The sequence below is a fragment of the Athene noctua genome, chromosome 2, assembly GCF_965140245.1.
Source record: "Athene noctua chromosome 2, bAthNoc1.hap1.1, whole genome shotgun sequence".
NCBI lineage: Eukaryota > Metazoa > Chordata > Aves > Strigiformes > Strigidae > Athene > Athene noctua.
In genome coordinates this window covers 119,098,855-119,121,591 of record NC_134038.1, presented here as the reverse complement: position 1 = coordinate 119,121,591, position 22,737 = coordinate 119,098,855, and the positions used below count along the sequence as shown (strand labels likewise).

The 22,737-nt window shown below is 36.7% G+C and overlaps 1 protein-coding gene across 5 annotated transcripts in view; it reads right to left on the bottom strand.

Moving 5' to 3' along the window:
* The window catches only part of ARHGAP12 (Rho GTPase activating protein 12), an 80,639-nt gene that overhangs the window by 37,580 nt on the left and 20,322 nt on the right, over window positions 1-22,737 (bottom strand). For 3 of the 5 annotated variants that reach the window (XM_074900023.1, XM_074900025.1, XM_074900026.1), the window contains exons 3-4: window positions 8,669-8,932; window positions 1,469-1,609 (exon numbers count right to left, since the gene is read on the bottom strand). The exons of 1 other annotated variant lie outside the window; for it this stretch is intronic. In XM_074900023.1, coding sequence (XP_074756124.1) covers window positions 1,469-1,609; window positions 8,669-8,932 — 405 coding nt within the window. The remainder of the gene's footprint in view (window positions 1-1,468; window positions 1,610-8,668; window positions 8,933-22,737) is intronic. One more of the 5 variants, XM_074900027.1, reaches the window with a different exon arrangement.

Genomic DNA, 22,737 nt, shown 5'->3' with positions numbered 1-22,737 from the left:
GTGTCTAGCATACAACCTCCATTAACTAACCAAGGTTAATTAGCAATGACAGCATCATGGTTTTCAGCTTCCTGAATTAGGATCGCTGATACTTTTTCCTTCTGTAACTACTCAGAAAACAGTCCTGCAATATCACACAAAAAATTGTGAAAAACATATTTCTGAAGTTGGCACATCTCAATCTTGAAAACATGATGGCATCAGTTTAAGGAAGGACAATCTTTGCATCAGATCAGCATAAGGATTTTATACATAAAATTACAGAATTACAGCTCAGCCAGCAACTGCTGATAATCTAAGGGATAATTGCACTTGTTGAACAACTTCATTTTTAAAACATCAACAGGAACATGAGATGCAGTTCCTAATCATGAAGAATACAATTTCTGTAACCTCTATAAGCAACTCCCACAATCAAAGAGGTAAAGCTATGCCAACTGTTACTAGTTACACAGAAAGTGAAGAACTGTAATGAACAAAAGTCTACAATATGATCACAAAAAATAGGCACAAAAACACTCACAGTAAGGCTCCTGGGTCAAGCAGGTTTCACAAGACTGCCTTCCAATAAACTGTTTGTGATAGGAAACCCTGTTTCCTATCACAATCAAAAAAAAGTTTGCCTATTTGCCAAATCACAGGTATGTGTTCTACAGATGGCTAGCAGAAATAGATTAAGCAGGATAAAATTCCAAAACTGACATAAAACTCAATTATTTAAAAACTTTTAAAAAAACTTGCATATATCAACTGGAAAAGAGGTGGTGCTATAATACAATAAACAAACTGCTGTTTCAATTAACACTTTTTGAGTTAAGAAAAACAAAATGCAACTTTAGTGAACAATTAAAAAAAATGGACTGCTTTACAAATATAAACACTGTTATTAATCTTATGTGGGAGACATTTTTATGACATGCCCAGAATCACAGTAGGTCGTCAGTAGCAATTAAGTAATTAGAATAGAACATAAATCTGCTGATAACACTGTAGTTTAATTAAGAAGTTCGTCTACATCTGAAATCAGTACTGAAAATCTCTAGTAAAGTAAAGAATGAAACTGATAAAGCAGCATTATTTTCAGTTTGAAACCATCTTAACTGGAAGGCCTATGTGAACAAGAACACCTTCTAAAAGACAGTAAGAAAAACATTATACTGGTATGAAGTTCATTCCTGAAGTGTAACCAAGAGGATGGGGGAAGGCAGGATTTAAAAAATTATACACAGTATGTTCATTTAATATAATCTGATATCCAACCAGAAATAAGAACACTTTTCCTACATATTAAAGAACATACAAAAAAAATTTTTTAAAGGCAGTTCAGTTGCTAAAGTTTCACGCGTATTTAAAAAACAAAAGTTGGTATAGCTTTGGTATGCTTTTCACTTCTAGAAATGAAGTCTGCATTTCTAACAGTGAATTAGTGGAAAAGACTTAGAATGTGATGAGAAGAAGGAAAAAGTACCTTTTCATTAGTATAGTCATTGGTATATAAGGTTTGACCATGTTCATCCAACTCTTCTGACCAACCCTTTGGAGGAGAACCATACTGACTATCTGACTGGCTGTAACAAGAACTGTGGTCGTTTTCTTCTGATGAAAGATGCTACAAGTAGTCAGAAACATACAAGGCAGTTTTGAGAAGGAAAGTGCTTTAAAATCTGAAAGATCAAAGATTATTTCACTAAAAATAGAATAATAATAAATGCAGGGAGTTCACATTTTTTATCTTATGTCAGAGATTAAGAGATGCATTTTTACAGAACAGAAATATTTCAAAGTATTTTCAGAACAACTGGCTTATACTGATACAGGGTTTTTTAAGCTTCTACTATACCAGATTTCAGCTCCTCATTTAAATTCCAATTTTTTTTTCCACTCTAAATTTTATTTCCACAACTTTACATTTCTGCATGATGAAGAGAGTTAGCTTTAGTAATCTGCATTGCCTCAAAAAAAAATGGGAGAACTGCTACCTCGGTTTTCTGGCAACATCCCAACTTCCATACCTAAATCCTTTTCTTCCCTTCCCAAATAGTATCTGGAAATACAGTAATCGTTAAGGACAACTTGAAACTCCACTTGCACCTTTGTAGGTCCCAGCACTTTACAGTACTTGTGCAATGCATTCTGAAATATTAGGGATTTCCACACTCCTCTTTCCAACTCTGAGTGTGACAATGAACAACTCAAAAGCAAGGCTTTCTACCGTGCACAGCTAGCTGAGGTGTAAGATTATTTTCTGAAGGGATAAGTGAATTATAATGTAAGGAACAAGTTTGACAGGTAAAGTAGAAGAAAGATTTTTGCACACACAGAAACAATCGCTATTCCCCCATACACCTTGTTCGTCTCCTTGCTAACATACTGTAGTATTATTCAAAGCACCCATTCTGTGCATTAAAAAAAATCTCCCTGCATTCATCTCCCACAACAATATCTCTATGCCACAGTCTCCTAAGGAATTCAGTGCAGATTCCCTTTCACACTATCTTGGATCCTCAGCTATTTGGAGGCATAACACCTAAGAGGGAATACATCCTGCTGTTCAGAAATTACAACAGTTAAATATAGACTAAGGTTCAATAACAAAAGTATAAGGGTTTTGAGGAAAACTAAAAAGCAGGAGAGAGGCAGAATTTCAATTTTAAACTAAAAAAAACCCTCTCCTGAAAAACTTAAATCTTACCAAAAAAATCGCGGTATCAGAAACTCATCAGTTTTTAAAAACCAGTGGTTTTTAGACAGACACTATATGTTTAGTGACATTTCCAAATTATTATTACATAGGTTTTTGGTGTTACCTTCTGAGTACCTTACCACTTTTGTGACGAACTCCCTACACTGACATGAGCCAGCTTACCAAGCATAGCAAAACCCATGGGAATTTTTCAGGTCATTAATAAAGTAACATGAAAAAAAAAATGTAAGCATCCTCTACAGCCTACAGAATGAAAGCAGGTAAACTATGGATTAAACAATGCCACCTCGCTTGCATGTGGGGTAATATGAAATTCTGAAAAGCCAATTTCTAACCAGTGGTGGAATAAAAAGTCTTTAGTCCCATTTTTACACTTGAAGAATTAAGACTCAGGAGTTGATAAGAGTGCTATTGGCCCCATCTGAACTGCTGTTTTAGAAGATATCTATATTGTATCACACGTTTAATTTTACATTATATTTTAATGGTTAAATATTAAATGCATTGACATACGTTCAAAGTGGTAGATTTTGGACATTTCTATTACTACTATTAACAGCAATTATGACCTAGTAACATTTGTATTTGCCTCTTCCAAGCAGCTCCTGATACTAAGGAAACACTGTACACAGATAAAACCTGTAAACAGAAGACTTAAAAAATGAAAATCCTTCTAGAAAAAACACTGTTGTTCAGTAAAAATGTCTGTTAATGTGTATCTGGAAGATGCCCATAGTAACAGTCTTGATGCTTCAGGGCTTAACTAGTCTCACATACCTTTGCAGACCTAAACTTAAACACAATTCCTGACTTTGTTACAAAGTTTACCAATCCAAAGCATTCCCTTGTCCCTCAGCTAGTAGGAACAACTGCTAAAGGTGCATCAACAGGGGTTAGAGAACACTGGTCAAATCACATTCAGTAACTTTCAGTTTAACTTCCAACATTTTTTCAGTATTAACTGCCCATATGTTTTTTATGTATCATCCATGCTTTTTCTAAAGAGTCCCACCCCCAATCACACTCTATCACACTTAAATAAAGCCATCTTAAGCAGACAGCTGTCCAACCTTACACCTTGTAAGAACTCTGCTGTGACACTAAATGGAATTACAGAAAAGGACCCCCACATCATAGCTTCTACTGTCTTTTTTGGCTTTTTTTCATTTACATGGAAGATTCTTAAGGGAAGAGACCAGTTCATCACCATGCATTTAATTAAAAAAAAAAAAGAAAAAAAGGAACAGTTACAGTCTCTCTTCTATCACTTAACCAGTCTTGAAAGTTACTTCTACTTCTAAAAGTCAAAATAATAAGAAAGCATATTGATTAAAGAAGCTAGCAGCCCTTTATTTTGAATCAAAACCCAGAGAATTAAATTGCATCTTGCCACATGTCTTAAATGTAATTTTTCATTTCAATGAAATACTGTTGCTCTTCTTCTGCAGCTTGATGGTTTAATTTGTTGGTCTCTACTTCACATTATGATCTTCTAGCTAGGTATTAGAGGTTTGTCTTCCTCTGATATGACATCTCATTCCTTCTACAGTCCACCTTAATTAAATCCCTTTACTAACAAATTTCTTCCAATTATTTTTAAGCACTCCTTCCTCAAATACATTAACAAGTCACTACTTTCAAAAAATTTTATCTATAATTCCAAAGTCTTATACACTTTCTTAGAGGCCTTGTCAATAGGACTTCACTGCCTCCCCCCACCCCACCTAAATAACTGCCATAACTTACGACTGTTACTATCAACTTTTGACAAATTACAGTCTTGCCCCTTCTTAATTATCAAATAAATTCAATTTGCTAATCACAAATTTCTAAGACCAACTATAAGCTACTTCATGTTCTAATATATTACACCTATATTAGAATATATGAATATTCAAAGTTTTTAGACCACCTTGCCATTTTGCTACCCAATATGATACAAGCTCCTCCGAGGACAAATCAGATACAACCAGCATTTAACCTTCCTCCATATGCTCCCTTATTACTGAATCTAAAGGGAATAAGCATAACTCAGACTAGTGTGTAAAAGCCAACAACTTAATAAATTAAATCTATTTTTTTACTAATTATTAAGACATATTTGCTCTAAGTCTTCATAATCATACAAAATTTGGGGTTTTGCTGTAGTCTAGGCTCAGATCTCAACCTTCAAGTATTTTTGTTTAAGTATTCACCTTTTTGTTTACGACCTCTGAACACGAACAGTGGAACGTGAAGTATGTTCCCAAATGCAGAACAAAACAAAACAAAAAAAAGGAGAAAAAAAGGCAGCTTCAAAATCAACACATGACTTCTGGAAAGTGGATTGATATGATCTTGCAATGAGTATCTCCCAAGACTCAAACTTTGATAACCAAGTTAGAGGACAAATTTACTTAAGGAACTTGAGCTACTGGAAATATAAACTTGTGTCTAGTTAAAAATGAATCAAAACATGCATCATCCATTGGTCTTACCAAGACTGAAAACATGATAGATAGAACTATCTGAAGGCCAATCTGTGATGACTCAAGCATCAAAAATAAACAGAACTGAGCTAAGTTATGGGTAATAAAAAAAATTAAAACATCAAATTTTCTGAATGTGCTATCATGTGGTGAAGTCATGGTACAGAAGTATGAGTAAGTCAGATCATTTGCAGATGGGGGAGAATGAATTATTGTTCTTCCATGAAAAGAAGCATAACAAATAACAAAAGATAACAACAGAAAACCAGTTACACTTACTACAAGAAGAGCTACTACTCAAAAAAAAAAAAAAAAAAAAAAAAAAAATCACCTTATGCAGACTAAAGAGTCTTATCCAGCAAAAGGAGAGCCAGAGAGAAATTAATAGACCATCAGAGATACCGAAGTGACAGCCACGAACACTTCTCTAGTTTACCTATTGCTGCCACTAGCCTGTGTCAATAAAGTTTCATAGAATCACAGAATCATTTAGGTTGGAAAAAACCTTTAAGACTGAGTCCATCCATTAAGCTAGCACTGCCAAGTTCACCACCAGTTTCCCTAAGCACGACATCTACACATCTAAATACCTCCACGGATGGTGACTCCACCACTCCCCTGAACAGCCTGTTCCAATGCTTGACAACCTTTCTGGTGAAGAAGTTTTTCCTAATACCCAATCTGAACCTCCCCTGGCACAACTTGAGGCCATTTACTCTTGTCCTATCACTTGTTACTTGGGAGAAGAGGCTGACACCCACCTTGCTACAGCCTCCTTTCAGGTAGTTGTAAAACAATAAGGTCTCCCACAAGACTTCTTTTCTCCAGACTAAACCACCCCAGCTCTCTCAGCTGCTTCTCACAGGATTTGTTCTCTAGACCTTTCACCAGCTTCGTTGCCCTTGTTTGGACACAGTTCAGCACCTCAATGTCTTTCTCATAGTGAGGGGCCCAAAACTGAACACAGTAATGGAGGTGCAGCCTCATCAGTGCCAAGTACAGGGGGGGCGATCACTTCCCTAGTCCTGCTGGCCACACTTTCTGATACAAGCCAGGATGCTATTAGCCTTTCTGGTCACCTGGGCACACTTCTGGCTCATATTCAACTCACTGTCGACCAACACCCCCAGGTCCTTTTCTGCCAGGCAGTTTTCCAGCCACTCTTCCCCAGCCTGTGGTGTTACATGGGGTTGTTGTGAGCCAAGCACAGGACCTGGCACTCGACCTTGATGAGCCTCATACAATTGGCCTCAGCTCATCGATCCAGCCTGCCCAGATCCCTCTGCAGAGACTTCCCACCCTCAAGCAGATCAACACTCCCACCCAAATTGGTGTCATCTGCAAACTTACTGAGGGTGCACTCAATCCCCTTGTCCAGATCATTGATACTGACATTAAATAGAATGACCCCAGTGCTGAGCCCTCGGGAGCACCACTTGTGACCAACTGCCAACTGGATTTAACTCCATTCACCACAGTTCTTTGGGCTCAGCCACCCAGCCAGATTTTACCCGGCAAAGAGAACACCCATCCAAGCCATGAGCAGCCAGTTTCTCCGGGAGAATGCTGGAGGAAACTGTCAAAGGCTTTACTAAAAGCTAGGTAGAAAACATTCACAGCCTTTTTGGCTGTTTAAATGCTTGCTGATGTCACTGCTGCTATGAAGATCATCACCAAAAGCACTGAAAGGGTCCCTTTTTCCTTTCTCTCCTGTTTCTTGCACTACCATCAGAGAGGTACACTTCTACAACAGGGCCTCCAGCAATCTAAGTTTTTGAGCAGCCCACAATTAAATTTTAAAACTAAACATTGTAATAGGCTTTGGAAGAAATCCACCTAAATTATACATATTTGGAAAGGGTATATAAAAGTGAAATATGCAGATTTCTTGATAAATGTTTGCTTTCTTTAAGTCAGGAAACTGATTAACCTAAGTACTGTTTGAACACAAGAGCATATTTAAATAGTAATATCCATCTCCCAATTATTCCTTTGCTTTATCTGAACCACTGTAGTTCAGATAAACACATACCACTGTCTGGCTCTCCCTAGCAACTGGCTGCACAGAATATATCTGCACCTCAGGTATTAGCCCAAATCATCTTTTAACATAAATAACTTCATGGTAAGCTTCAACTTTCTTGAGCAAGGTCTGCAGCAAAGCACTGACAAGAGGTTTTGCAAAAGCAAAAGGTCTACCTAATGAAAAAAATCCATTTATACATCTAAAGAATATGTTTATGGCCTGAATGTAATTTAGCCAAAAGCTCCTGTGGCTATTTGACAAAAGCACAGATGGATTTCCTCCCCCATCAGCATTTGCTACCCTTGGACCTAGACACTTAGCTAGGCAGAGCTTCTACATGGTACCTTTAACGTTCTCATCTTCTGTTCTTTAAGATATTATTCACAGAATGAAGAAAAGCATTTTCTCAAAGTTAATACGATCTGATAACAAAATATTGCTCCTTCAGCTGCCCTTTCTCCTAGTTTCTTCTACAGCTATCCAAGGCAGAAATCAAAAGTATTTAAATTCAAATCTCCTAAGCAAATGGTTAAATAAAATGCTGCAAAAAGTTATCCAGCTAAACTTGGTTTTATATTCACTATGATTATTCCACCTCTTTAAGAATTCATGAATTTGAGTTTGAAGTCACATTTGTCCCTTTTTATAAAATAAACATTTTTAAAGCATCATAGAATATATAGAGCTATTAATAGTATGTGTAAATGTAACTACTAAAATAAAAATCAATATATTTTAATTTGATGGAAGCTTCAATTATGCCAGTGTTTTTGATGTGGGTGGAAAGTGCTGTGGAACTCCATTAAGACTGCTTTTGACTCCAGAGCTCTGGAGTTCTCTACATCCATCTGTAAATCCATCTTAATTTCTCTCTACAAAAATATTTTCCTCTATCAGAAAAATATCTCATATTTAAATTTACTGCCACAGCATTAACTAAGCAGTGGTAAACACCTTTATATCTCCTGCCTTTGTTTTACTGTGTATTTAACTGATATTGATAAAAATAGATAATTCCCCTTGCCTTTTTCAACACATCCCTATAAATCCTGTTTCTAGAAGCACTGTCACACTCCCCCTCTTTTCCCCCACTTCTCCATCAAAAATATGTCAGATACACTAGGAAAGAGAGAACGTACTCCATGCCAGAGAAGTTACAATGGTTGTCTTATTCTGTTAGCATTTACAGTCCTATTAGTTTCAAAATACCTTCCTTTTCCTTCACCTTTAAAAGAAAAGCTGCAATACCTGCTGAGGAACTGTAAGCCATTTTTACAACTTACTACTCTTGTACACAGTTCATGTATACAAAAGCGACTGAAGACCCAAATTGTTTCCTACTTCATATGAAGACACAAAAAAACCAAATGAAGAACTCCTTGACACCTCGAAACTCAGATGCCAAATTCCACAGCAAAACAGCATTCATATGCATTACAGTCTCACTGCTTGTGATCTCAGAAGAACTACCTCATGATCTGCATGGCTCTGGGAATCCCCTTTATTAATGCTTGCATCTCGGGCCCACCGCGGAGGTTTCCAGGTTCGTTCTTGTGATCCTCTGTTGTAGTAATAACAGCGTCCTGTTGTATCTTTATGGGTTTCCCATTCCCCATTTATTTGGACTGGAGCACTTGTAGGTAGTGGCGGAAGTGCAGACTGAGATATTTTCAGTTCTTGTAAATTAGCATAAACTGGTGAATCAGGCCTCCCTTGGCTTGGTGGAGTAGTTGGCTATTGAGAGAAGAAATGCATCGTTAAAGAGCAAATGAATTTTAGAATGCTCCCTTATAAATCAGAACATATTACAATAGTGAAACAAACCAACAAACTCCCTTTTTAGTTGTTAAGTACAAAAGCACAAAGGACAGCCACAAGATGCTGGGGTGTGAAAACATTAGGTGGTTAACTATAAGGTAGATATCACAAGCTGTATTTATGTAATACTGAAACAATTTTTCAGCATTTCTCTAGATGACAGCTGATAATTATGTCTTACAGTGGATTTGAAAAGCTTTACTGTTCAAGTATTGCTCCGGAACTGTAAATAATATGATCTTGTTCAAGACAAAAAGTAGCATTTCTGAGATGCCGCTTTGCTGGGGAACCATCTTTGCCTAACCTTTCCCCTTCACTGCTAATACAGATGATGGTGAATGTAAAGTACTACTTTTATCTTCTCAGCAAGATCTAAACAGACAGTTCAGCCAGAAAGACGAGCACAATGTTGTGACTAAGCAACTCTGGAAAACACCTGGACAGTTTACCTGTATGCCTTTCCAAACAGATGCTTATTTAAAAACGTTACAAGCAACACCACTGAGTGTTCTGACTACCACTCTCTTCTTATAGAAATTAAGTGGATACACATTTTATTCCTATACATGCACACAAGTAGAACAAATATCTGCAAGAAAACAAAGCACTAGTGACAATTTCTAATTTATAAATAGTTTGCTAATGTGAAGGCCAGCAGAAAGCATGGTTAAAAGTCCACGGCACTCATGGAAACCATAAGTACTTTCAAATAAGCCACTAATGTATTCAGGAGGGAAATACACTTTCAGATGTTCAATTTTTAAAGTATAATATAAGTATGTAAAACACACCATGCAGAATATAAGAGCATGTGTTTTCATGAGAGTTGTGATTATGAGCAGCTTGTTATTAAATCAAATTGAATAGTTTTCTGGTAATGCAGTGCCATCTATGTATCTTAAGGCACATTATATTTAGGCACTCTAAAGAAAAGAATTATATAATTTATACAATCCCTTCCCCCTGCTTGACTTTAATTCAGAAGTTTTGCTGCTGGCAAGTCCTTGTGCCTCTTGTTGCATCTTTCACAGGAAAAAATAACACACTGCATTACATAAAAGATCTTTTATAATGTACTTTTAAATATTAAAATAATAAACTGCTAATCTAGACCACATCTAATCATAAATTATTGGGGTTTGCTCAGGCAAGACAGCATATCATACCACACAATCAGATATAAACTGATTGCACCATAGCTAGAACCAAATATGGACAATATCCACAACCAAAAGGGGAAACAGCTAGAGAGGAACTTAATGAGATTAAAACAGGCATGGACTTGTTTTGTGCTCTTTTAAAAGAGAAAACAGAGCTTACTAGATTTAGCAAGCATGTTTAAGGCAAACCACAAGGGGGAAGAAAAAAAATATTGCAGCACTGGCAAAAATCAGAGAGCCAAAACCAATTAGTATCCTCCTCTAACCAATTCAAAGGAAAACCTGTTACAAAACTTGATGAGCAGTAAAAGACTTTTTCTATCTGCATCTTGCCTCCCCCCACCCGTTTTTGGTTTTTGTTGGTGGGGTTTTTTTTTTGTTAGGAGGGTAGAACAGCTGCCTTTAGTAGAGTTGCTCTTGAGAGCACTAACAGCATAAAGAACACTACTATGAACAAAGTATTGCCTCACTGCTTTCAGGGATGAACCTCAACTCCCCGGGATGCTGGGAGAGTAACCTTGAGGTGTCTTTATCGAAGAATGCAGTTTCTGCATTCATTTCCCAGTCAGGCTGCAGAGCTGCATTTTCCATGTAAATCATCCCGCCATTAAACCACCAGGCTTGTAATTTGAAGCACCAAACACCTGCACAGGGGAATCACAAACCTTCAGGTTCTTCCTCTATTTCAAGGAAGTGGCAAAAGTGGTACCATTGAGCGCCTTGGCTGCTGCAGCAGGAGGCCACTGGCTTGCACTACACTCCTGTCCTAAAATTGCTCTTCCACACAACACAGTAAGAAGGCTTTACTGTCCAGCCTGCATTTGCCAGCTGCTTCTTTGTTTTAATTAAAACAATGAAATGCCATTATTAAAAGAACAGTTCTGTGTATTAATAAAAGCGTTTTCCAAATAGAAAAAGCTGTGACACAGAATCCTTGACAGTTTTGAGAACATTTTCTCAAGCAACACATAGGAATATGGCTCAGAGGTTTCACACTGAGGTTTTCAATGGTTTCAGCATTATAACCAGAACTCCAGATGAAACTGGAGGATACGTATGTCTTAAGTCAATACTGGAAGCTCACAGCCTACTGCAACATAACTCGGGCACCATACTAGTTAAGTTTAAAACAGTAACAGCATATGAAAGCATAATGGGTGGTTTTCTTCTGAATGCTTAGTACTTCCAAACTTAATATACCAATTTCTGGTTTTCAAGGGAAAGCCAGAACTTTTGTCTGGAACAAACAAGACTGTCCTGCCAATGAAGCTTCCCGCTACTTTCATTCCTTGTTGCTCCCTCTTCTGACAGACTTTTCAGGGAGAACTGCAAAATTTTTTAAAGGCACCCTTAAGTTACTGCTTTCAGCAAAACAAAAAAAACCAACCAAACAAAAAAGGCAAAGCCATCAATCTAACTACAACACACAGTTTAGCTCATAAGTACGTCTTTGAGGGATACAACTTTCTTATCAGAAACTATTTTAAATAACCATGTAGCATACAGTAATACTTCCTCATACCTTCTGCCACGCAATGACCTATGTTGTTGTGTCTACAATAATGCTCAGTTTAAGAGAACCCAAACTTATCAAGGCTAATTTTGTGAAGAATTTCTCGTTTGTTGATGAGAAAAACAGCTTTTAGAAAGCTCAAAAATTCCTGAAATTAACTTCAGTGTACTTTCTGCGTCGGTGTTGGCAGGAAGGTCAATCCTTGCTCCCCCTCCCCCCGGTTGGGAGAGAGTCAAGTCCCACTAGATGTCCCTGTAGAGCTCCCGGGCCCTGTACCACCTTGCAGTTTCATTTCACAGAACTGTTTTAAGACAGCGTTCTGCAAAAACCTTTAATTATTAATTTAACTGTATTCTTTTCATTTACCAAACCCATTACTCATTGCCAGTGTACAAATTTGGATAAAGCACTACCTAGAACAAAATAGTTTCTGACCACTTCCATGGCTGTTTTCCCAAAAGCAGGCATGCAGAGTTAAGGGAAACTTAAATGCTAAACACTAAACAGCTCTGTACATACATGAGGACTTCCAGCTAGAACTTCACTCCCTAGGCTTCATTTCTGCACTAACAACCTCTGAACGTTCATAAACATGGAATTTAATCTACGAAAAGAAACTGTCTTCTCACTATCAGAATCAAAAGAACATGTCCTTCAACACACCCGTGCACACACACACAAAATGTCTTGTACTCAAAACATTTCAACATTCCTTTTCTATTTGTTACAGATTACAGACTTTCGTGTCGCTTTCTCTTACTAAGAGCAGTGAAGGACTCTTGCGAGAAAAGTGATAAAGAAAAATTAAAAAGCAGAAATACTTCTATGATGCTACATCTTGAATGAAAATTGTACAACCCATTAAGTACTATTACAACTTTATTATTATAATGACCTCTTCCTAGCTCAGTAATGCTCTGTATTTATTACTTTAGAAATCTGCTGTATTTAAGTTCAGTCTCACAGAAAAGTCTGCTTGCACTAAATCCTTGCAAACGGATAAGGAAGAGAGTTTCATGCAGGCTGGACAGTTTCCAGAATCAAACTCACAAGATTCTTCAAATAGGGACTGTACACACAACTTTTTCAGAAGATAGTTTTTATACTGACACAGTAGGAAGCAGATACACACCTTTAAATAAAACCACCTGTTAATCATTCATGAATGAACAGTCAACATTTTCAACAAAGGCTGCAGATACACTATCAGGCCTCTGAACACTTCCACTCAGTGGAATTAAAAGCAAACTTATACTTCACAAGGTACTTTTCATTACCAAAATGCATTATCAGCTTCTCAGAGGATACCTTAAATTTTAATGTTAACTTATACAATGGCTTTTTTCAGATGGCAATATTTAAGTGTTCAAAATTAAAGCAAACTTTAAAAAAAAGTTCAGTGCACTCCAACAGGATAGGACTGAAGTTCTGGGAGAAACAAGGACTACAGATCTCTTCCCTGTCCACCACCTAAAACCACTTTTGATTTATTTTCATGCAATGAGAACACACTGCATCAAGGATGCCAGCAGTTAAAAGGCAGAAAACAGCTTCCTTGAAACTGAAATTCCTGGCAATTACCTTTTTCCTTTCACAGCACTTAATCCAACCCAAAACTTCTAGATCATAACAACTGCTTAAAGAACTGCTATGGTAGCCTGCAAAGCATGACCTACCACACATGATTTCCCCTCCTTCACGTATAAATTGTTCTAGTTGTCATGCCTCTGTTTGCAGCTTTTCTTAGTGTTATGAACTTGAAATTAAAAGCTTCCATTTCAGCAGCACCATTCAGATAACCTAACTGCTAAAAATGAAAAAAATATTTTTAAAGCAAATGTCATCCTAATACTCTTTATGAAGTTACAACCAACAGATTGTCCATACTAATGAGAAAGAACATCATTATACTGAAGGAAAACAAAAGAATACCGACTCTTCGCAGCAGCAAGCCCGAGAAAGGGGAGAGAACAGGCACATCCAACAGCATCCCAAGACAGGGAACGAAGCATCCCAGTTCCCTAAACAACCAAGTTTGTTGCCAAAGAATTGCCACTGTCCTTTTTCAGAAGGCCTGGGACTTCAATACCAGCTTTATTCAACAGGAATAATATAAAAAAAATTTCTCAAAAACTCTACAGTTTCATTTTCACAAAGTGACAGCTTCAGCTGGAATAATTAGCTCATCTCTTCCTTCCTCTTTCTGCTCTTGGCTTATGTTTTTACAAACATGTTCTGCACCCTCCTTTCATTTTAACATATTCAGGCACATTTAAAACTTAATGTAATACCCAAAAATCCACAAGGGAAATTTTTCAGCGAGTCCTCTACTACTTCAAAATTAGCAAACTAATCTAACATGTCAAACTGAAATGGGAACCCAAACAATTTTTTATGCACTAACCTTCTCCAACTTTAACTGGATAATTCACTCTAAGGAACAGGTAGAAAGATGACAATAAATATTTGAAGCCTGTTAATAGTTAAGTATAAATTTCAGACAAGCTATAATAGTGCAATACTAACTGCACTAAAGTTCTCATGTTTGCTGATCTGCCATTATAAAGTGATAAAAAAAAAGACATTGTAAAGCAATGTAGACTTAAAATCCCAGATAAATCATACAAATATATATGCCTAATAAAGGCCATTCAACAGTTAAATGTTTAAAATGTCCCATTTAAAAATTAAGCAGCTACACTCAAAGTAATTTTTTTTAAATGGCTAGCCAATAACTTTCCATCAGATTGATAACATTAAAATTAAGCATCTAATTTATCTTTTGGTCAATTTTGCATTTTACTTACACTGAATTACAGGCTGAGGTATTACTTTATTTCTGGAGTTATTTACATACATATTTTAATGTAAATACATCTATTAATATTTTGATTTATGAAACTAAATTATGACACAAAGAGTCTTAGTACATAGGACATCACATTCTGCCAGAATGTACTTGTGTTATTTCAGCCATTTAAGTTCCCTTCTGCTTTAGCTCTCCCATAACACACATAAAAAAAAAAATCCCAAAGTTGTTGAAAATAGAAATCTTTATCTGGTGATATTGTAATGCCTTATCAATTAAAAAAAAAAAAAATTTAGTTGAGCAGCAAAAAGTCTCTAAAACTAAATACATTCCCTTTGCTTGGTAGCCCAAACAAAGTGACTTAATTTTTTTTCATATTCATCAAGACAATGATTCATTAAACTGTACTGCAAAAATCCTGCAGCATGGAAAGCCAAGAGGTGGCTGCTTCCTCACATTCACAAGCACTTACAAACAGAAGTGGAAAGTGGCTGTAGCAGCAGGCTCTCTGGTACCTCATGGCCTGCTAGAGACAGAGGAGAGCAGTTGGCTGTGTCAGATTACCTGAGACAATACTCCCAGACCATCCACCGTATGTGACCGATCAGAGAAAACTGATGGAAGATCTTTTTTTTTCTTGTACACTCTACAGATTTCCCATTCACTGTTCTGTCGTGCTCATGAGCATCTCAGTGAGCACAACTATTACATAGGAACTCAGGAAGTTTATAGCAATAAAAGAAAGTATATAGTTGATCGAAGGATTGCAGCAGTGACGTCAAATACTTTAAAAAACGGAAATAAGATCTTACAATGGGATCCTTTGTAAAACATGCACAAAGATGACAGTGTTTACCGTACTTGTACTTCACCACTTGCACAATCTCGCTTCTCCCTTCCATAAAAAAGCTTTTGTCCATGGATATAGACAAAGCTGCTTTTCCTATAGTAGGAAATTTAAATACCATATGAAGCACTTTACTTCATACGTGCTTACACAGCAACCTTACCCCAATTAGGAGTGGCCTAATTTAACAACACTGAAAAAGTCAGCCAGTAAGTTTTCTTCACTCCTTTTTCACCCTGTCTACTTCACCAGATAAAACCCTGATACTTTCAACAGACATAATACAGTAATTGCAACGTATTTCAAAAACCTGCAGTACATGTTTGAATACAGATTTGTGAAGAATAAAGCTGTTGCGAATCATTTGTGATGTCTCTCAAGGATTGTTTTCTATAAAAACCTAAGATAGCACACTAATAAAACATTGGAAAAGTATAACTTGCTTTCTCCAGTGGAAAACTGCCATGTAATATGCCAACAGCTACTGCTTTTCAGAAGCACAGAGAACACAAGTTCTTTACTTGTTTTATAAACATTACAGCAGAATAACTGATACAGCAGAATAATCTCTTAAAGTTTCAGAAGTACTAGAAAGCCCTCACTTAACAAGCCATTTACTGTTTTAATTGAATTAATGTATAGGTATATCTAATTTACCTCAGAGAGGTTGAAGTATTTTTTAAAACAAGGCATTAACGTCTTCATGGAACACTTCTATGTTGCCACCACTATAGTACCATAGCACGTCTAAAAAGTCAGTTCTATAAGATATAATTGGGGGGGGTGTGTGTGTGTGTGTGTGTGTGTGTGTAGAATGGTGTTATTTGAACTGACAGTAGCTTAAAGGTCAAGAAAAAGTTTCCATTAGTTTTAAGGCACTTGGAACTGAATGGCAATTTTTTCTCCACATCTTCAAAAGTACAGATCCCCAAGCATTTAAGTGTACTTTTGAGGGTCTGGTGCTTACACAAAGCAGTGTAAAGCCACGCCCCCATGGAAAGTGCAGATGGGAAAGTAAACATCACCTCTGATAAGATTCCCAAGTTACTCAAAAGTTACTTAAGTTGTATTACTGGGCAAGTTCAAAAGCCTAAAAGAGAGCCTGAGTACTATTTGATCATAGAGAATGAAATCTAACTATTACCATGCAAGTTACCAAAAACCCATGACTCAGCAGAACAAAAACTGTAATATTCTACTATTCAAAAGAGAAGGGAAAAGCCAGAACCATTAAAAATTTAAACACCCTATATATGTATATATTAATGGCTCAATTTCCAAATACTAAGTTTTTTTAAAAAAAAAAAAAAAAAAAGAATAACAATTTGCAAGAGACAGTTCTAAAACACAGCAGTCATCAAATCTGTGTTCTGTCAGAAAGGGTATTTAATTCCAAACACTTGACAAGAAAATGCAGAACTCCCACACAATTTACAGCTGTTGTCCTTTTACTCTGCTGTAAAAGCAGATTTTGCCTGTGTGAAACTCTGCTTCACTCAATGTTGCTTGTGGCAGCAAATTCTGCAAGCATTTGTTATGCTAGTATTTCTTTGTTAGGTTTTAGAATAATTTCAAAATATCTTCTTGAGCTTATGAACTGCAATGTTTATAAGTTTTTTATAACATATGCAGCTGCAGAACATCACCAGTATTCAAACTGTATAAGCAATGCTAATGCATCAGCACACTTACTGGTATATTGGAAATATGGGAATAAATTAAGGCAGCAAACCTCAGTGTGTAACACAGCTAACTGGCCTAGGACATAACCATGATACAGTACAAAATCAGATATTAAAATATTAGTAAGGCAAGCTAACAGAAACTACATTAACTACAATATATCCCGCAACCGGTAGGATCTCTCCTTTCCTGAACAGCCAAGCAGCTGTACTTGACACAGTTTAATAGGCAGCTGCTATCCTCCACATCTGCTTCTCAGAGCTTTCCCCGAGTTTGCTACTGGCAGCTACTATTCCCGAAGGTACTGCACTACTCACGTGTCCCAAATCTCCAGTGGGCAGTTTCCTTGAACAGAATGTCTCACTTGAGAATAAACAGGCAACCCCCTCAGAAAACAGCCGGTACAGCTATTTACATTAACTTCCATAAACATTACATTAAAAATCTGAGAAACAAATTTCAATATGGCCCAATTTATAAACTGAATAAACTTCCAAATATATGAAGAACCACATTTTACATACTGTTGTGCTAGCTCCTTATCTCTACAAATCAAAATTCAAATTTTACACCCAAGGTCTAGAAAAGTTATGACAAAATCTGTTCATCAAGTAACTTATTCATACTTTAACAAACCAGATGAAGGTTAGGGAAATAAGAACAATTACATCCTGAGATTCATAAGTCTGTGCACATGAAGTCCCGATGTTTCCATTATTTCTCATTTCAGGCAAATATTTAAACAGCTATTCTTTTTAACATACCAAAATATCTACTCTTAAAAAAAAAAAACACCCACACCTCTTTTTTGCCTTTTTTCCTTTTGAAAAAACTGGTTTGCTCACCTTAGCAGAAAGGGAAGCCAAAAGTAATTTGCTGATTTAAATGAGTTAGTTACCCTAACTGCCCATGCACATAAGCAAAGAATCTCCATGCAGAAAGGCAAAAGCCACACTGACACTTGTGCTTATACCAAAAGTTCAGCAAATGCTTTTGCTAATTCAATATATGTCACCAAATTAATAAAGCACACAGTTCAAAGGACACAGCCAACAACTCAATGTTTAGAAAACGAGAAAAAAAACACAAATTCATTTATTTCAGAAAATAAAAGACTACTGACACAGTTCTAAGATATAGCTAAGACAGTCTACTGGCCACCTGCTACAAAGAGAAGCAATCTCATCTCTCTTCTGCTCTGCCCCCATGATGCTGATGTGACCCTGCAGCAAGCTGATGGAAAAAAACTAGAATGGCAGTAAGTTAACCCCACTGAGACTTTAAAAACAAAAAACAAACAAGACTATCCCACTTTTAGACCCTATAGGTGTTTGCAGGTCACGCAAGGTCAGAGATGCCTCTGAAGTGTCTGACTGACTTAAGAGACAGGAAAACAGGACCTTTTCTTCCAGAACCTGTTAGCTCTTAAGGAGGTTTAGCTGCATCATTAAACCACAAAAGGTGCCTGGGACAAGGAATTACCTTCAAATATCTAAATCTGAATCAATTAGACAATAATAAGAGCTGTTAGTTTCTGCCAGGGACAGGGGGGAAAAAAAAATAAATGGCTACATCTAAAAAAAAGTTATGTATGGAGTGAAGCAAGGTACAAGGCATGAAACGTTGCAAGAGCCTGAAGGTTTAAGTGCAGATTAGTCAACAACTTCCAATAGCACTTCTGGTATTCTTGCTTCTGTCCCTGTGCAGTGAGAAAAAACCATGTTGGGGTTGTTCTCTATTTTTATTGCTCTCACAAGGTTTTGTATAGCTTCATACATTTGTAACCCTCAGCAGCAGCACATTCACATCTGAAGTTATAATAAATGAAGAAAGCTATTAAAAATGTACAGTAAGAAACTGTTTTATGGTACAAGCATGCACAACTGAAATGTTGGGCTTAAGTCCTTGTTTCATGCGAAAAGTCAACAGCCTACAAAACCCAGCAATATAGTACCATAGTGATTGGAGCATTAAAGAACACACCTGAAAGTAGAAGAGACCTCATGACAAAGGAATTAGTACCCCAAGTAGCTCTGACAAAAAATAACAAAGACTAAGCTAAAGGAGGACAGCTCTTCCTGTCACTACTACTGTGTTCTGTACTTGGAGGTATGAATGATAAAAGTGAAGAGAAATACAATTTCGCCCACTAGCTGAAGTCCTCCACTTGGAATGAAAAAAAAATGATCTCTGAAGAAAATATTTTTGTTAGTATTTTGAGAAAAAATATTTTAAACACAAAACACATGCAATACTTCATGTATGCAATATAAAATAACACATTTTCCTCACAGCCACCAAAGCCCTTCCAACCACAGAAAAAAAGGTATCATACTGATGGCTGATACACATACAAGGTAAAACTTGATGATAAGCTCTACTCCTTATGACTATTATCTCAGGCAACAGGTAAATCAAGATAACTGCAAAATAGGCACATCTAGGGAACTCTGCCATTGCACAGACTAGGGTGTGAGTTGCCCACTTACCAGTGAGGCTTTCACTAGTTCTGGCAATGCTGAAGGTCCTCCACCAGTCTGTGTGGACAAGCACAAAAAAGCACCTATCACTCTACATCTAACATATTACCTCACAAAATTAGAAAGAAAAGGGATACTTTTGTCACAGTTGTCATCAAATGAAACAATGTGTAGTGAGACAAAGGACTAATAGTCTTAATTATGCTGGACCGCTATGCCTGTCAATTTTAATTTTATTTTTCTCTAGGAAAAATAGGAATGGTGTATTGTTCAGAGAGCTGAAGAGTAACTTTTCACAAAATTTTTAAAAAAGCATATTACTAAGTTTTAGTAGCAAAACCTGGGTCAGGTATGGTGGGAATATCTTAATCAATTTAAGCAAGAAAAGATGCTATATTTTTGTCTCCTCTGCAAACCTCCAGGGTATATCAATACTTAAAATAAGTAACAACCCAGAAGAGTTATAAAACATTCAGAAACATACCAGTAAGGAAAGTGAAGATTTTAGGTTAACCCAAAAAATTAGTAAGATGCAAAACAAACCAGACGGGAAAATATACACAACGCTATGCTTTCTGGAATATATAGATTTTTCAGAGCAGGCAAGTTCAATAATGGACAAACCCACTTCTCTGCTTGGAGACAATCAAAGGCAGTGAAATCACCTCTATACTAAAAAAAACTTTCCAGCACAATATTTAAGTCACCTAAAGCAATATCCTGAAGTGTGCCAGACAACTGGATGCTTGTGCTTCAATTACTCTTCCTTGACTAGGAATTATTACTTCACAGCCCTCAGAAATTGAGACAAAGTCAATTCCCAGGTACAATTTAAAAAAAAAAAAAAGACCAAACCAAAACATTATGGAGTCAGATGGCAAACCCCACAAGTTTAATAAAGAGCAGTTTTACTGAGACTTGTGGCCATTTCCCCCTGGTTCACTTACACAGCTGCAGCACTGACAGGAAACGTTAAGTCATTTGTCTTCCCTGAGAAGTTGCACATAAGCAAATGATGAAACAAGTTGCATTTTGTAATACAAAATTGCAAAGTCAAGCTAACTGGGCTTGGGAGCTTTTGCTTGGCTTTTTTAAGCTTCTCCATAACTGCTTTGCAACCTAAACTTCAATATTTATCTGTTCAGAGGCAGTTAGTTGTAATTTTTGCAGTTCAAATATAATCTTAATGTGGCCATTAGGATCAAAAAAAACCAAACTGTGGATTGCATGCCACACTAATTGAGAACCACAAAATATCAGTGCATACAGTCTACAGTATGTCTATCACATCTTAAATAATCAGTGAAGAAACTAAGGCAGTGTCACATGGTCTAGAAACTTACTCTTTTTTAAAAAAGAATGTGCCAGAATGTTCAAAGAATAATAACAAATGGGTTCTTCAACAATGGACAAAGCCTATCTCCAGAATCTCTCAACACAGACATCCACCCTCAAAAGCCAAAACTAAATCCAAATACCTCCCCTCTTCCAGTTATAGGTTTCACACAGAAAGTTACTGTATTATATTCACTGGCATGCATTACAAAAGAGGTGTCAGAACCAGTTCTAGTGGTCCCTTATGTCCTACCTGACTATTGAGCAATTCAAGTTAAAAAAAAAAAACAAACCACAAACCAAAAAACAACCCAACACCCTTAACATTGAACTAAAAACTATGATGAAGGGGGAAAAAAAAAAAACACACAAAAACACAAAGTAGTCCCTCTGCCAAGCTAGTATGACTGCAGTTGAAAGGCAGCCATATAGATTAGTTGTCAAGCACCATGAGAATAAAGAGGTTACAGACCCACTCCATAGAAAAGCTATTTTAAATAATAAATTGGATGCTTTGAGAATTAGCACCTCATCAAGCTTTCAATAATTAAAATAAAATATATATTTTACTTTGACTCCTCAGATCTGCTTAATAGGAAGTAGCACCACTTTAGTACTTTCAACTGTACAGTGGTACAAAAACTGAAATGAAGGAATGTTAAACTGCACAGCATGTCAGCCAAGTTCCCCATAACTTAGTTCAGGATATATGTATTTTTATTAAGCATCCATTTTAGGAGGTATATTGAAGTGAAAACATTTATAGATTGGACTGATAATTGACATGGTCAACAAAAATATTTTCCCTGTTTCACTGTAACTTTTTCTACAACTTCTGGTATAAATCAGATTATGAAGTCACTACAATTATTCTTGACTGTGACATCTTTGAGTTGATAACTCAAAAAGAAAAAAATTAGGCCACTACCTAACATTTGACATCCTCAATTGAAATTTCTCCCTTAAAGGCTTGGAACTATCTGTTAAACATAAAATACTGTGTTTGCTGTAGAAGTCAGCTGTGTAATAGCAGGACACAAAAGTAAAAATTGTAAAAAAATCTTATTCCAGCTCTCTATGCTGATTTCATTCCTTCAGACAAGTATCAACAACTAATGATAGTTAAATGTTTCATAGAAATCCCCCTTCTTGTTTGCAGGTCCTTCTCAAACAAAGTTTTTATAGGATGACAAGCCGAAACAAAGAGGTATAGCCTGCCAGAAATAAGGGAGGAGGGAAATGCAAATATTTGGCTATTTCAAGTAAAGGCTCCATCTCCAAAGGCCTGCTGCCACAGTTAGATCAATCTAGACAGGGTCTGCTAAAGATGCAATGATCATAAAGATGGAATCTGGTCTTCCCACATACAGTACTACATTCAAGCTAGAGACATTCTGGTTATGAGCAGCACTGCTAGATTAAGATTGTAAAAACCGCTCTCTAGATCTGGCTCCAAGGTTGAGATGAGACTCTCAGATATAAAAGAAATATTTCATGAAAATGAATGAACACATCTGTAAGTGAACCAGACCCTGCAATAAAAATCGGAACCTGCTGCCTTCTCCATATCCCTGCCCAACATGCAGACCACCTGTGCCATCTGTCTGATACCACGGTGGGAAGCAGGGAAAAACAGTGACCCTTTCCACTTCTCCCAGGATTCTGAGGCAAATTCACAAATTATTAAAAGTAAAATAAACTGAAATAATTGACTCGGCTTTCTGCTATGCAATGCCATTTTTTGCTGCTGACAACTAAAACTGAAAATTGTCCCAATCCCTAGATAGAGATCCATACCGATTTATCAGGAAAATTAAGAAGCTGAACTGCCATAACAAGAATAAATTAATACTGCCTCAAGCAAAAGGCAGAGAAGAAACAGTTAGAGAGGACT